The following is a 12,000-nucleotide window of genomic DNA, read 5'->3' as shown; positions in this document are numbered from 1 at the left end:
TGGCCGAGAGAGAATCTTTAAGAAATTTGACTTAACAATGTGAAAAATGTGGCCAAACTTAATATAAATAAGATATTTAATGAGAAAATTCAAGACACGGTTTAGCTACACCGACTGAAAATAAACCGGTTTTGATATTTATTCTCAGGAGCTTTTTTTTGCAGTCATCATCAAACTTGCTAAACAACGACAACAACTCCAAAAATCTGGGAAGGCAAGAATGAGCGGAGCATTGCTCAGAAACGTAGCTGCCGACACCGCCCGGCTCATATGGCGGAGTAACGCGGCAGCCGAGACATACCCATTTGCTAAAACCGGCCTTTCTCAATCGAGACCTTATTTCAGGTCGCGTCAGCTTCAAGGCAGAGCAAAAGAAACAGAAGTCTCACCTTCTTCTTCTTCTTCATCTGCATCGATTTCGAAAGTTTGGTTCGTTGGTTGGTACCTTGGTATGGTGAAATCACGACCAGTTTTGACTAAAAGTGTCACTTCTTCTCTTATTTACATTGCCGCTGACTTGTCTTCTCAGGTACTTTAGTGTTTGGTCTGTAAAAGGTGTTTCCTTTTTAAAATTTTTTTTGCCTTTTTGGGAAATTTGTAGTCTTTTAAATGGTTCTTCTCTTTGACATTTATGTATTTAGTTATGAGAGATCTACAAAGTTATAAAATGGCTCAGATGTTTTTGTCTTTTAGTTTAATATCAAGTAGAAGTAGAAGAGATGAGGAAGAAAACATATATTTTTGACTAGGAAGAGTAAAGTTTAAGTCTTTAATGGGAGTAATGTGTGTATGCAACACAATGTGATTGGAGTAATGTGAAATTCTTGATAATGGTGATTCGATTTTATTGTGCCTTTCCACTCTATAAGAACTGACTTCAAGAGATGACATTGGTTTATATTGTCTTAATTTTTCGATTAAACTTCTTTCGAGTCTTATGAATTGGTCATTCTTGAAATGGTGAATTAGCTATTCAATGTGAATTGAGCCGTTTCCACTGTTACATTGATTTTTAGCACTCTATTGAGTTTTACAGCTGACATTGGTTCTTTCTGTATCGATCTTTCGACAGACAATTGCGAAAAATTCTTCCGAGTCATATGACTTGGTGAGAACAGCAAGGATGGGTGGATATGGTCTAGTTGTTTTGGGTCCAACACTTCACTATTGGTTCAATTTCATGTCAAGACTCTTTCCTAAGAAAGATTTGATCACAACGTTTAAGAAAATTGCCATGGGACAAACAATCTACGGGCCAACCATGACTTTTATATTCTTCTCATTGAATGCATCTCTGCAAGGTAAGCTTCTTGTATATATATCTAAGACCCGGATTGTGTTAGGATAAGAAGAAACATACTAACTCGGTTTAAAATGCCAATACCATCCAACTCTCAATCTTATCTACATGAAAAAATTTGTGAAGTAGATGAGTTAACTTGTATTATAGTCTTTTCTCAACGTCTCAGCTCTAAATCTCAACAAAAATGTCCAGTTTTAGCATCTGCTCTTAGTTTACTCTTTAGTCCACATAGGTTTCAGAACAAGTTGCCTCGAATGGTGAATTCTGCATTTTTTCATTTGTTCAGGGGAAAGCGGTTCAGATATACTTGGCAGATTGAAAAGGGACTTGGTCCCTGTGTTGTGTAATGGTGTCATGTATTGGCCTTCATGTGATTTTATTACATTCAGATTCTTCCCTGTTCATTTACAGGTAATCCCCTCAGGTCCGAGATCAAAGCATGTTATATGGTCTCGTCCCGAGCGCTAAATCGTTTTTACTTTCCCCATTACCTTTCATGTTTCTTATCTCACTCTGCTCTTATCTTTTGTTTCCATGCAGCCTCTTGTAACCAACTCGTTTTCGTATGTATGGATAATCTACACGACATACATGGCAAACCGCAAAAAGCCTGACGAGATTTCGAACCGAAACACTCAAATATGTTCTACATGATCTTGAGCATTCTTCATGATTTTTCTGTTGTATCTGTAGAATTTAGGTTTGTACATGTAAGAGCTTGGAAGAACCTACATGATGTCTGATTTCACAAAGTAATGAGTTTTTGTTATGTTGAAATCTAACTTCCTGCGGTTTTACAAACTTTGATAGAAAAGATCTTACCAAAAAAAAACTTTGATAGAAAAGAGTTAGTCAGATAAAAGGTTTAAATATTTAAGCTTTACTTAATGTTTAATATATTATAAATATTTAAACTCTATAAAAAAAATTAAATTATTATTAATATTTTAACTCTAAAATAGTATCAAATATTAGGGGGAATTTCAAAAATACCATTTTCATATACCTCTTTTTAAAAATACCCCCTTTTCAAACTTTATCAAAAACCCACTAAAAATGTTGAAATTTATCCAAATATGTGTGTAAGGTTATAAATATATACACAAATTACCTTTATATGTGTATAAAACTTTATATACCTTTCATAAATAGCGTAAAAATAAATTATAAAAACCTTATTAAAACCTTATAAAAACCGTATAAACCCTTTTTAAAAACCTTTTAAAAACCTTATAAAACTTATAAAAACGATTTAAAACTATTTAAAGTTTTAAAATATTTGTATCGAATCTCCCAGTAGTAGTTATTATATAGAACTACCTTATAAACTATTAAAACTTTATAATTTTTTATATTTAAAAAGGGGTATTTTTGAAAATGGATAGATAAAGGGGTTTTTTTTAAAAAGGGGTACACCAAAAAGGGTATTTCTCAAAAATTCTCAAAAATTATTATAATTTATATAAATATAATAGAGCCGGTTTGAGTTTACATAAATATGATTATATTTTTCTTACGGGTTGTCTATATACAAAATTTTTTTTTTTTTGGACAAACATATACAAAATATTTTAGTCTGAAATATAATGAGTTAAATAAAGAGAAAGATGTTATGCCATCATAATTTTATTATTTTTGAGTATTAGATATATTTAATTAAGTTGATTATATTATGATTATATAAAAAAAACTTGTCATGTATTACTCCACGTGTTAAATTATAAAATTAACAATCAAAATACAATTGAACATACTAAATAAAATTAATAAACAAATACAACTTAAAATTAAAAAAAAAGAAATAGTTACAAAAAATAGTCTTCCGGTGTACCGCGAGTTAAGTCTTATAATTAACAATCAAAATACATTTATACAATCTTAAAAACTAAATAAAACAAACAAAATTAGCAAATATAACTTAAAATATAAACTATTTAGTTTAAAAAAATCGTCCAGATACTATTCATAATATTAAATCTATTACGAGACATGCAAGTTGGGGTGAGTTTGACAAGCTTGACAGTTTAGGTCATCCGATTAAGTATTTTTCAATTTGTACATGCAATTTTTGTTGGGCGGTTGATAGTTTATGCATTCAATTTTTATTCAACTTTAAAATACTATCAAATAGTTAATACAAATATATGAGTCTGTGCTATAGCACAGATAAATAACTAGTAATTACTAATTTACACTATTAAATAATACAATATATATTAATTAATATTACTAAAAATTAATAAAAGGGAGAATTAAAAAAAAACTCCAAACTTTATCAAAATAACCACTAAAATGTTGTTATCTATCCAAATATGTATAATATTATAAATATACACACAAATTACCTTTGTATGTGTATAAAATTTTATATAACTTTCATAAATACCATATAAATAACTTATAAAAACCTTTTAAAAACTTTTGAAAAACCTTATAAACCCTTTTAAAAACCTTATAAAACTTGTAAAAACGTTTCAAAACCTTTTAAAATATTATAAAATATTTATATCGAATCTTCCAATAGTAATTATTATATAAAAGTACCTTATAATTCATATAAAATTTTATAATTTTTCATATTTAAATATGGCTATTTTTAAAAATGAATAGATAAAAAGAATATTTCTCAAAAAAATTCTCTTAATAAAATATCGTGATCTTAACATTATTAATTTACAAATGTTTTAACTGTGGTTGTTTATGATGTGAAAGCTAGTTGTCAATTTCTGTTAAACCACAAAATTACATCTTGTTAATTAATTTATCATGTTAGCTTAGTCAGTTGACGTAACAATGTGAAAACATGACAAAATTAATAAAAGTTTAGATATTTTATTAAAAATTCATGAAAATTCAAGATACGGTTTAGCTAAACCGACTGAAAATAAACAGCTTTTGATTTATTTTTCCTCAACTAAGTTTGATACAATTCTCATGAAGAAACTAGAAAAATCCATCAAAACATTTTGCAGTCATCATCAAACTTCCTAAACAACAACAACGACACCTAAAATCTCGGAAGCAAGAATGAGCCGAGCATTATTCAGAAACGTAGCCGTCGACACCGTCCGGCTCATACGACGGAACAAGGCGGCGGAGACATACCCATTTGCTAAAACCGGCCTTTCTCAATCGAGACCTTATTTCAGGTCGCGTCAGCTTCTGGGAAGAGCAAAAGAAACAGGGGCTTCACCTTCTCCTTCTTTAGGGTTTTGTTCATCTTCTTCATCATCTGCGTCGATTTCGAAAGTTGGGTTCATTGGTTGGTACCTTGGTATGGTGAAATCACGCCCAGTTTTGACTAAAAGTCTCACTTCCTCTCTTATTTACATTGCCGCTGACTTGTCTTCTCAGGTACTTTGGTGTTTGCTTTGTAAAAGGTGTTTCCTTTTTAGAGTATGGTATCTAAAAATGATGCCTTTTTGTGAAATTTGTAGTCTTTAAATGGTTCTTCTCTTTGAATGTGTTAGTTATGAGATCCACAAATAGAAAATGGCTCAACTTTGTGGGAGATGTTTCTTGGTCTTTGATGATTCTGTTATGAAGTAGAAGTAGGAAGAGTAAAGTTGAAGTCTTTAGTGGAGTAATGGGACATTCTTGTAGTCTTTAAATGGTTCTTCTCTTTGACATTTATGTGTTAGTTATGAGATCCACAAATATAAAATGGCTCAGCTTTGTGGGAGATGTTTCTTGGTCTTTGATTCTGTTATGAAGTAGAAGTAGGAAGAGTAAAGTTTAAGTCTTTAGTGGAGTAATGGGACATTCTTGAAAATGGTGATTCGATTTTATTGTGCGGTTGTGCCTTTCCACTCTATAAGAACTGACTTGAAGAGCTGACATTGGTTTATATTGTCTTAATATTTTCGATTAGACGATTGTTAAAAACTTCTTTCGAGTCTTATGAATTGGTCATTCTTGAAATGGTGATTTAGATATTTAATGTGAATTGAGCAGTTTCCATTGTTACATTTCTTTATAGTATGGTAGCTAAAAATGATACCTTTTTGTGAAATTTGTACTCTTTAATTGGTTTTTCTCTTTGACATTTATGCCATATATTTACAAATACAAAAAAGGCTTAATTTGTCGGGAGTTGTTACTAGGTCTTAATCCGAGTATCAAGTATCAGTAGAGTAAAGTTTGATTCTTTATTGGAAGTAATGCGTGTGTCTGGAACAAAAAGGGATTGGAGAGTAATGAGACTTCTTGAAATGTTGATTTAATTAGCTTCTTAATGTGAATTTGAGGTGTTTCAGCTCTACTGTTACATTTCCTTGTAGTGTGTCCTGTTTTTTGAGCCTTCTAGGCTTGTGAGAATTGACTTTTAAGAGCTGACAATTTCGACTGATGATATTTGAACAGACTATTGCGAAATCTTCTTCTGAGTCTTATGACTTGGTGAGAACAGCAAGGATGGGTGGATATGGTCTATTTGTCTTGGGTCCAACACTTCACTATTGGTTCAATTTCATGTCAAGACTCTTTCCTAAGAAAGATTTGATTACAACGTTTAAGAAAATGGCCATGGGACAGACAATCTACGGGCCAACCATGACCGTTATTTTCTTCTCATTGAATGCATCTTTGCAAGGTAAGCTTCATGTATATATCTGAAACCAGAATAGTGTTAGGATAGGAAGAAACATACCTACCTATTTTCAGTTGCTGCTGCTCTTCTATTGCCTTATATCATATATATATATATATGTATATTATAAAATTGCTATACCACCTAACTCTGATTCTTATGTACATGAAAATTTTGTGAACTACAGTAGATCAGTTTACTGAAATTACAGTCATTTTTGCTTGTGGCTAGTATATATCGTGGTGAGAATGATAAATGGAGATTGGTTGGTTATTTACATAAGCAGAAACTTGTAGTCTTGAATAAACGAATCTATGAGATTGTAGCTTCTGTTCTTAGTTTACTCTTAGTCACATAGGTTTCAGAACAAGTTGTCTCTCTACTTCTTGAACTGAGAATTCTCAGGTTCATTTCTTATGGTTCGGTTTGTTTAATCTTGGGCGCGTCTTACAAATACAAAAAACGATCATTGATTTCAGTGATGGAGTTTTACTTTATCTTTATCTGAGTGGTTTGGTTACACTAAACCTTGTTTAAACTTTAAAGTTATTCTGCATTTTGTTATTTTCAGGGGAAAGCGGTTCAGATATACTTGCCAGATTGAAAAGGGACTTGGTCCCTGCACTGTTTAACGGTGTCATGTATTGGCCTGTATGTGATTTTATTACATTCAGATTCTTCCCCGTTCATTTGCAGGTAATCCTTTCGACACACAAATCGTTTTTACTTTCCCCATTACCTTTCCTGTTTCTTGCTGGTTATCTGAGAATGCACTCACTCTTCTCTTATCTTTTGTTTCCATGCAGCCTCTTGTAAGCAACTCTTTTTCGTATGTTTGGACAATCTACATGACATACATGGCAAACCGCAAAAAGCCTGACGCGATTTCAAGCTAAAACACTCAAATATTTTCTACATTATCTAGGCTCTCGGGCATAACCTCCTTATTGTGTGCTAAGTTTTCGCCGTGTCAAACTGCAATTAGCATTCTTCAAGATTTTTTCTGTTATGTCTGTAGAATTTAGGTTAGTAATTGTATGAGCTTGGAAGAACCTACATGTATGATATCACAAACTAATGAGTTTTTGTAACTTCCTGCTGGTTTTAAAACTTTAAAAAGAAAAGAGTCATAAGAGAAAGGAGTCATGTTACTGCTAAACTTTTCTTTTACTTTCATGGCAAATGTGTTAAATGTACCAAATATGTCAATCAAATATGATACTCGCTTTTGTTGTGTCTGTCCGAGTCCGAACTACGAACATGAAAGAGTTATATGTGTCTGAGTAAAACAATCAAAGCAAAGAGTGGAAGGAAAGAGTAGAAAGTTTTTGGATATGAACGTTTGACGAGAATTGCTATTCATGATTTGAGAGCGCTGAAGAAAAAACAGAGTTTGCAACTTATTGATTGTGCATAGCCCTGCGCATTCGCGTACCCGGGTCGGGTTTGGATAGGAACCGTTAGAGTTCGGGTTTCTTGGGTAGAGGAGTTTAGGACTCAATAAGGTAAATCTAAAAATTCGGTTCGGGTTCTTTCGGGTTTGGGTCGGGTCGGGCATAGATTCTTATAACCGCTAAAAATTCCGATATTTTCGGGTACACAAATACCCAAAATTTTACCTGTTTACCTGAAAATTTTCGGGTAAAAATCCGGATTTTCGGATAAATACCCAAATTTCGGGTAAATACCCGGATTTTTGGGTAAAAGTTTGAAATTTTGGGTATAATTTGGGTATCTCGAGTAAATAATTGGATATTCAGGTTCTAAATAATTTATAAGTATTTATGTTTTGGGTTTTTTTTGGATCCGGGTTCGGGTCGTGTTCGGTTTCAGGTTTTTGGGTTTAGAAGTTTGGGATCTAATAGAGTAAATCTAAAATTTTGGTGTTCGGATTCGGGTTGATTTTTTGGGTCGGTTTCGGTTTGGGTTTTCGGTTCCTGTTTTTCTGACCAGGTTTGTGCCTTTTAGATTGAATCGATTTCAAGATGTACTGTTTTGAATGGTCGAAGAAGATAATGACTGGAAAAAATGTGACTTGATTTCTGAGAGTTAGCTGTTAATAAAGAAAACTATCAAAAATCTAATTACAAAGAAAACTAGGAACTAGACGAGATCAAAGATTTAAACTTAGAAATTTCTAACGTGGTCATGATCACAAATATCAGTCATAAAACAAAGAAAATTCTATATATAAAAGGTCTCACTCCCCTTGGTGGTCCATTTAGCAATGCAACTTATGCAAAATATATTTTGTATTCAAACCACAAATAAAACATATACATTTAACTCACTCTATAATATAAAAATAAATTATTTTAAATTATACTAGACTACCGCGGAACGATATTTTAAAATATATTTTTTTATTAATTTTCTGATATATAAGATTGTACAACTTTATTTTGATTTTGATTTTTTTGGTGAGAAAAGGGAGACAAGGTCTCTCAAAAATAACTAAAATAAACAACAAAAATTACAAACGAACTAGTCTCGGCCGCGGAACTCCCTGAACGTCTTCATCCTGAATTGGAACCAACGACTCCGGGGTAGAATGAAATATGTGGAAACCCAGAGGTAACGAGAATGCATAGGTTGCTAATCCATCGGACATATGATTAGCTTCCCTATACACATGGGAAATACGGACCAGCCAGTCCTTCGATAGAAAGCCATAGCACATACGTACTAGGAAAGACAAAGGATGAGCTTCACTTATCCTTGTCTTCAAAAAACCAACCACTATTTCGGAATCAATCTCCAACTCCAAACGTGTAACCCGCTGCTCCCAAGCAATATATAACCCATAGTACACACCCCATAACTCGGCCAATGGCGCTGAACAAATCCCAATATTTAAAGCAAAGCCACCACACCAGTTACCGTTATCATCCTGCATAACACCTCCAACACTTGCTAACCCAGGATTACCCCGAGATGCTCCATCGGTATTTAGTTTTACCCATCCATCCCTCAGGTAGTTCCACTTAATCAAACGCTCCTCCTTCGGTATGTTACTCTTTCTTGCTGCCATAGCCGTGTGTACCACATGAATTTCCCGTGCAAAGTTCTTAAAAAAAAGTACCAGATCCCGACACTTGTTATTCGAACCAAAATTATTCCCGCCACGCCATTTCCACCCCCACCAAACAATAATTGCAAACAACGTCGACCATGGGGTACCATTTATCTCCACATCGGAACCCAAGTTCTCGTAGATCCATTCCAACAAAGATTTTTCAAAAAACGTACGGGTCTGCTGCGGGGGAAGAACCCTCTCCCACATTCCTGCAATAGCTGAGAAATCTCTTAGAACATGTAGAATTGTTTCATAACCTTGTTTACAGACTTGACAAACTCCGCTATCTCCTAGGTGTCGCCGGTGCCGCTCCACATTGGTCATAAGCACCTGATGAGCCAAAAGCTAGAGAAAAACTTTCACGCGCTCTGGAGCAACAACCCTCCAAATCCTATCAAAGAACCGATCCATACATGGTTTTGGTTCCATATCCCAAATTAAGAAAGCGTAGGCAGAGCGTACCGTGAAACTTCCATCCGGACATTCTCCCCAAGATAAAACGATCCTTTGGACCCGTGATGGTATCCACCACAACCGCTCCCAGTTGTAGCCGAATATTCTCCGAGACATATGGTAGTATTTGCGAGAAATAACAACTTTATTTTGATTGTTATTTCTGATTTAACCCTTAGAATATTGCATAACAATTTATTTTTATATAATAGTAATTTGATCAACTTAATTAAATAAGTCTAATATTCAATAATGAAATAATGTTGGCATAACATATTTCGTTTAAATAGTCTAGTTTTATAATTATGTACATTATAACTCGTTCCATCTCATGACTCGTGCTACACAATTTTCAATAATACTTAAGTACATAAAAAAAAATGTATCGATTGAGTAATATACGTCTGTTTTCAAAAATTCAAATTGTAATATATGCGGGAAAAAATTAGATTCTTATTATAAATATGTTTAATGTAATAATATAAATTCTAAAGCAAATAAGATCATAAAAATAAAAATATTGGAGAAATATTTGATTTATTAGGGAGAGATTTTAGGAAATTTTGTTGAATGTAATAAATACTGAATTTAGTTTTGCAATTTTATTATAATCTAATTACAAAATTTACCTTAAGGTTTTGTTATTCATTCAAATGGCAATGGTTTATGATTGTAAAAATGTTAATATAGGTACTTCAAAAATGTTAATATAGATATACATTAACTATATTCCTCCACTCCATTTTATTGACAATAAATTAAAGTTATAATTCACATAATTTAACTATTTTCTTAATAACTCTTTACATCACTTCTCTTCGTATATATATTGATTCTGTCATTCTGTCATATTCTCATTCTTTCATTATCTGGTTCTCTTATTCTCTCATTCTCTCACTCTCATTATATATATCAAATATTTTCTTATTTTGTATTTTTGTTGTTGTTTTGTTGTATGGGTTAAGAAAACAATTGAAATATCATTGTAAAAGTTAATTGTAAATTTTAGTTATAGATATATGATATATATTACTTTTTATAATTTAAAAATTTATCTCCATTATTTGTTTTAGTTTATCATCTTACAAATAATTGTTCTCTTATCCTCCTCTTCTACTATATTAATGTATCTTAAATATTTTTCTATTTTCTATGTTATTATATGTGTTGTAAATCAAATTAAAACAACTATACGATCTTGTACCAATTCGGCATATCCAACTAATTCATTAGTAAGAATATTAAGCTCATTTACTGCAATGTTATGCTGTTGAATAAAGATTTGCCTCAAAGTCTAGATAGTATGTGCAATTTTTTTTTTTTGAGATGAAAGAACAATATGACTCATATCTTAAATAAAATGGCTAACCACGCGACAAGTATGGACAATACTAAAAAGAACATTAAAACCCCGCATTAATGATATAAGATTCATCATTCATTTCAACAACAATGGCATGATTTTTTTTTTGTACTGGATTTTCACTCTACCAATAACTGCCATCTCGGCATCAACTTTACGATGAAAAGCTATGTTGTTTATAATGATATTGTTGTTGAACTATGTTGTTTATAATGATATTGGCTTCTCTCTCGCCATTGTCGTCATGAGTTTCCCATTAGTTGTTTTGTATATCTTCCTATATTTGGAGTGTAACCAAACCATATATATAGGGAGAGAGCCCACTTGCTCAAACACTCAAATCTCCTGAAAAACTAAAATCGAGAAAATGTAGTCAACAGACGCATGGGTTAATATATGAATATTTGGTAAATCATCTGTACATAGTTTACTGCCCAGAAAAATGTACATAGTTTGCTGCCCAGAAAAAAAGTACATGGTTTATTGTTGACCATCGCCTTTTTTAGATTTTGAAAAAACTTGAATCTTTTATGTAATTTTTTTTATTTTCTGCCCAATCAAAAATATTTCCGAAACTAGTTTCCCAAAATAAAATAAAAATAGATCTTATTTTCTGCTCCACGTGCTCTGATGGCAACCCACTTTTACCGGTGTTTGATACAGTTTGAAGAGAACAACAACTCTTAGGAGTCAAGACCAAACAACAACTCTTAAAATAATTTCAATGACGATTTTACTACAGATAATTCTCTCCGACTTTAATAGATTCACCACAAATTACCTTTCTTCTTCAGATGGCTATAATTGTGCATCGTTGAGATCTCATGTAAACTTATTTAGAATGTCACAATTATTTCAATGTATATACTATGTACCCGCAATTCCTATATAGTTTTCGATAATTTCAACTTCAATGATCAGCTTTATCGAAGATTGTAACAATGTTTAAGGATTACAAGAGACGATATTGGTATATTCGTTTATGAGCCAAGAAAAAGATTGCTTCTTGTGTTGGTTTGAAGTGTTTGGTTTGGTGATATTGTGATTTCAAAATTATATAAAAGATTTCAGATCGACATCTAAATATTTAGAACCATATAATTCAGTTAAATATTTGAACTATGTCAATCCAAGTAAAGACCTATCTTTGTAAACCACACAAAGTGTTCAGAAACGCAGAGTCTAACTCTGATTTGAACCTGAAACTACGAGAGAGA

The 12,000-nt window shown here is 32.4% G+C and overlaps 2 protein-coding genes across 2 annotated transcripts; both read left to right on the top strand.

Moving 5' to 3' along the window:
- The first annotated feature begins 220 nt into the window (after positions 1-220).
- LOC17890880 (PXMP2/4 family protein 4) lies at positions 221-1,957 on the top strand. Its single transcript, XM_006298308.2, has 4 exons — positions 221-529; positions 1,073-1,301; positions 1,590-1,714; positions 1,844-1,957. Exons 1-4 carry the CDS (start codon positions 221-223, stop codon positions 1,955-1,957), a joined length of 777 nt encoding a protein of 258 aa, XP_006298370.1.
- Positions 1,958-4,271: 2,314 nt separating this feature from the next.
- Positions 4,272-6,982, top strand: LOC17892578 (PXMP2/4 family protein 4). The gene is made up of 4 exons (XM_006299498.2): positions 4,272-4,657; positions 5,666-5,894; positions 6,463-6,587; positions 6,698-6,982. Exons 1-4 carry the CDS (start codon positions 4,331-4,333, stop codon positions 6,785-6,787), a joined length of 771 nt encoding a protein of 256 aa, XP_006299560.1. The 5' UTR covers positions 4,272-4,330; the 3' UTR covers positions 6,788-6,982.
- Positions 6,983-12,000: the final 5,018 nt, after the last annotated feature.

Source organism: Capsella rubella, unplaced genomic scaffold (genome assembly GCF_000375325.1).
Source record: "Capsella rubella cultivar Monte Gargano unplaced genomic scaffold, Caprub1_0 scaffold_3, whole genome shotgun sequence".
Taxonomy (NCBI): Eukaryota; Viridiplantae; Streptophyta; class Magnoliopsida; order Brassicales; family Brassicaceae; genus Capsella; species Capsella rubella.
This window is presented reverse-complemented; position numbering and strand designations above follow the sequence as displayed.

What these genes read in the sequence shown, in the direction of transcription:
- LOC17890880 (XM_006298308.2), top strand. Translation starts at nt 221, where the DNA reads ATGAGCGGAGCATTGCTCAGAAACGTAGCTGCCGACACCGCCCGGCTC. An exon ending in CCGCTGACTTGTCTTCTCAG is followed by an intron (nt 530 to 1,072) that starts GTACTTTAGTGT and finishes ATCTTTCGACAG; the next exon opens with ACAATTGCGAAAAATTCTTC. An exon ending in TCTTCCCTGTTCATTTACAG is followed by an intron (nt 1,715 to 1,843) that starts GTAATCCCCTCA and finishes GTTTCCATGCAG; the next exon opens with CCTCTTGTAACCAACTCGTT.
- LOC17892578 (XM_006299498.2), top strand. Translation starts at nt 4,331, where the DNA reads ATGAGCCGAGCATTATTCAGAAACGTAGCCGTCGACACCGTCCGGCTC. An exon ending in ATTGAATGCATCTTTGCAAG is followed by an intron (nt 5,895 to 6,462) that starts GTAAGCTTCATG and finishes TGTTATTTTCAG; the next exon opens with GGGAAAGCGGTTCAGATATA. An exon ending in TCTTCCCCGTTCATTTGCAG is followed by an intron (nt 6,588 to 6,697) that starts GTAATCCTTTCG and finishes GTTTCCATGCAG; the next exon opens with CCTCTTGTAAGCAACTCTTT.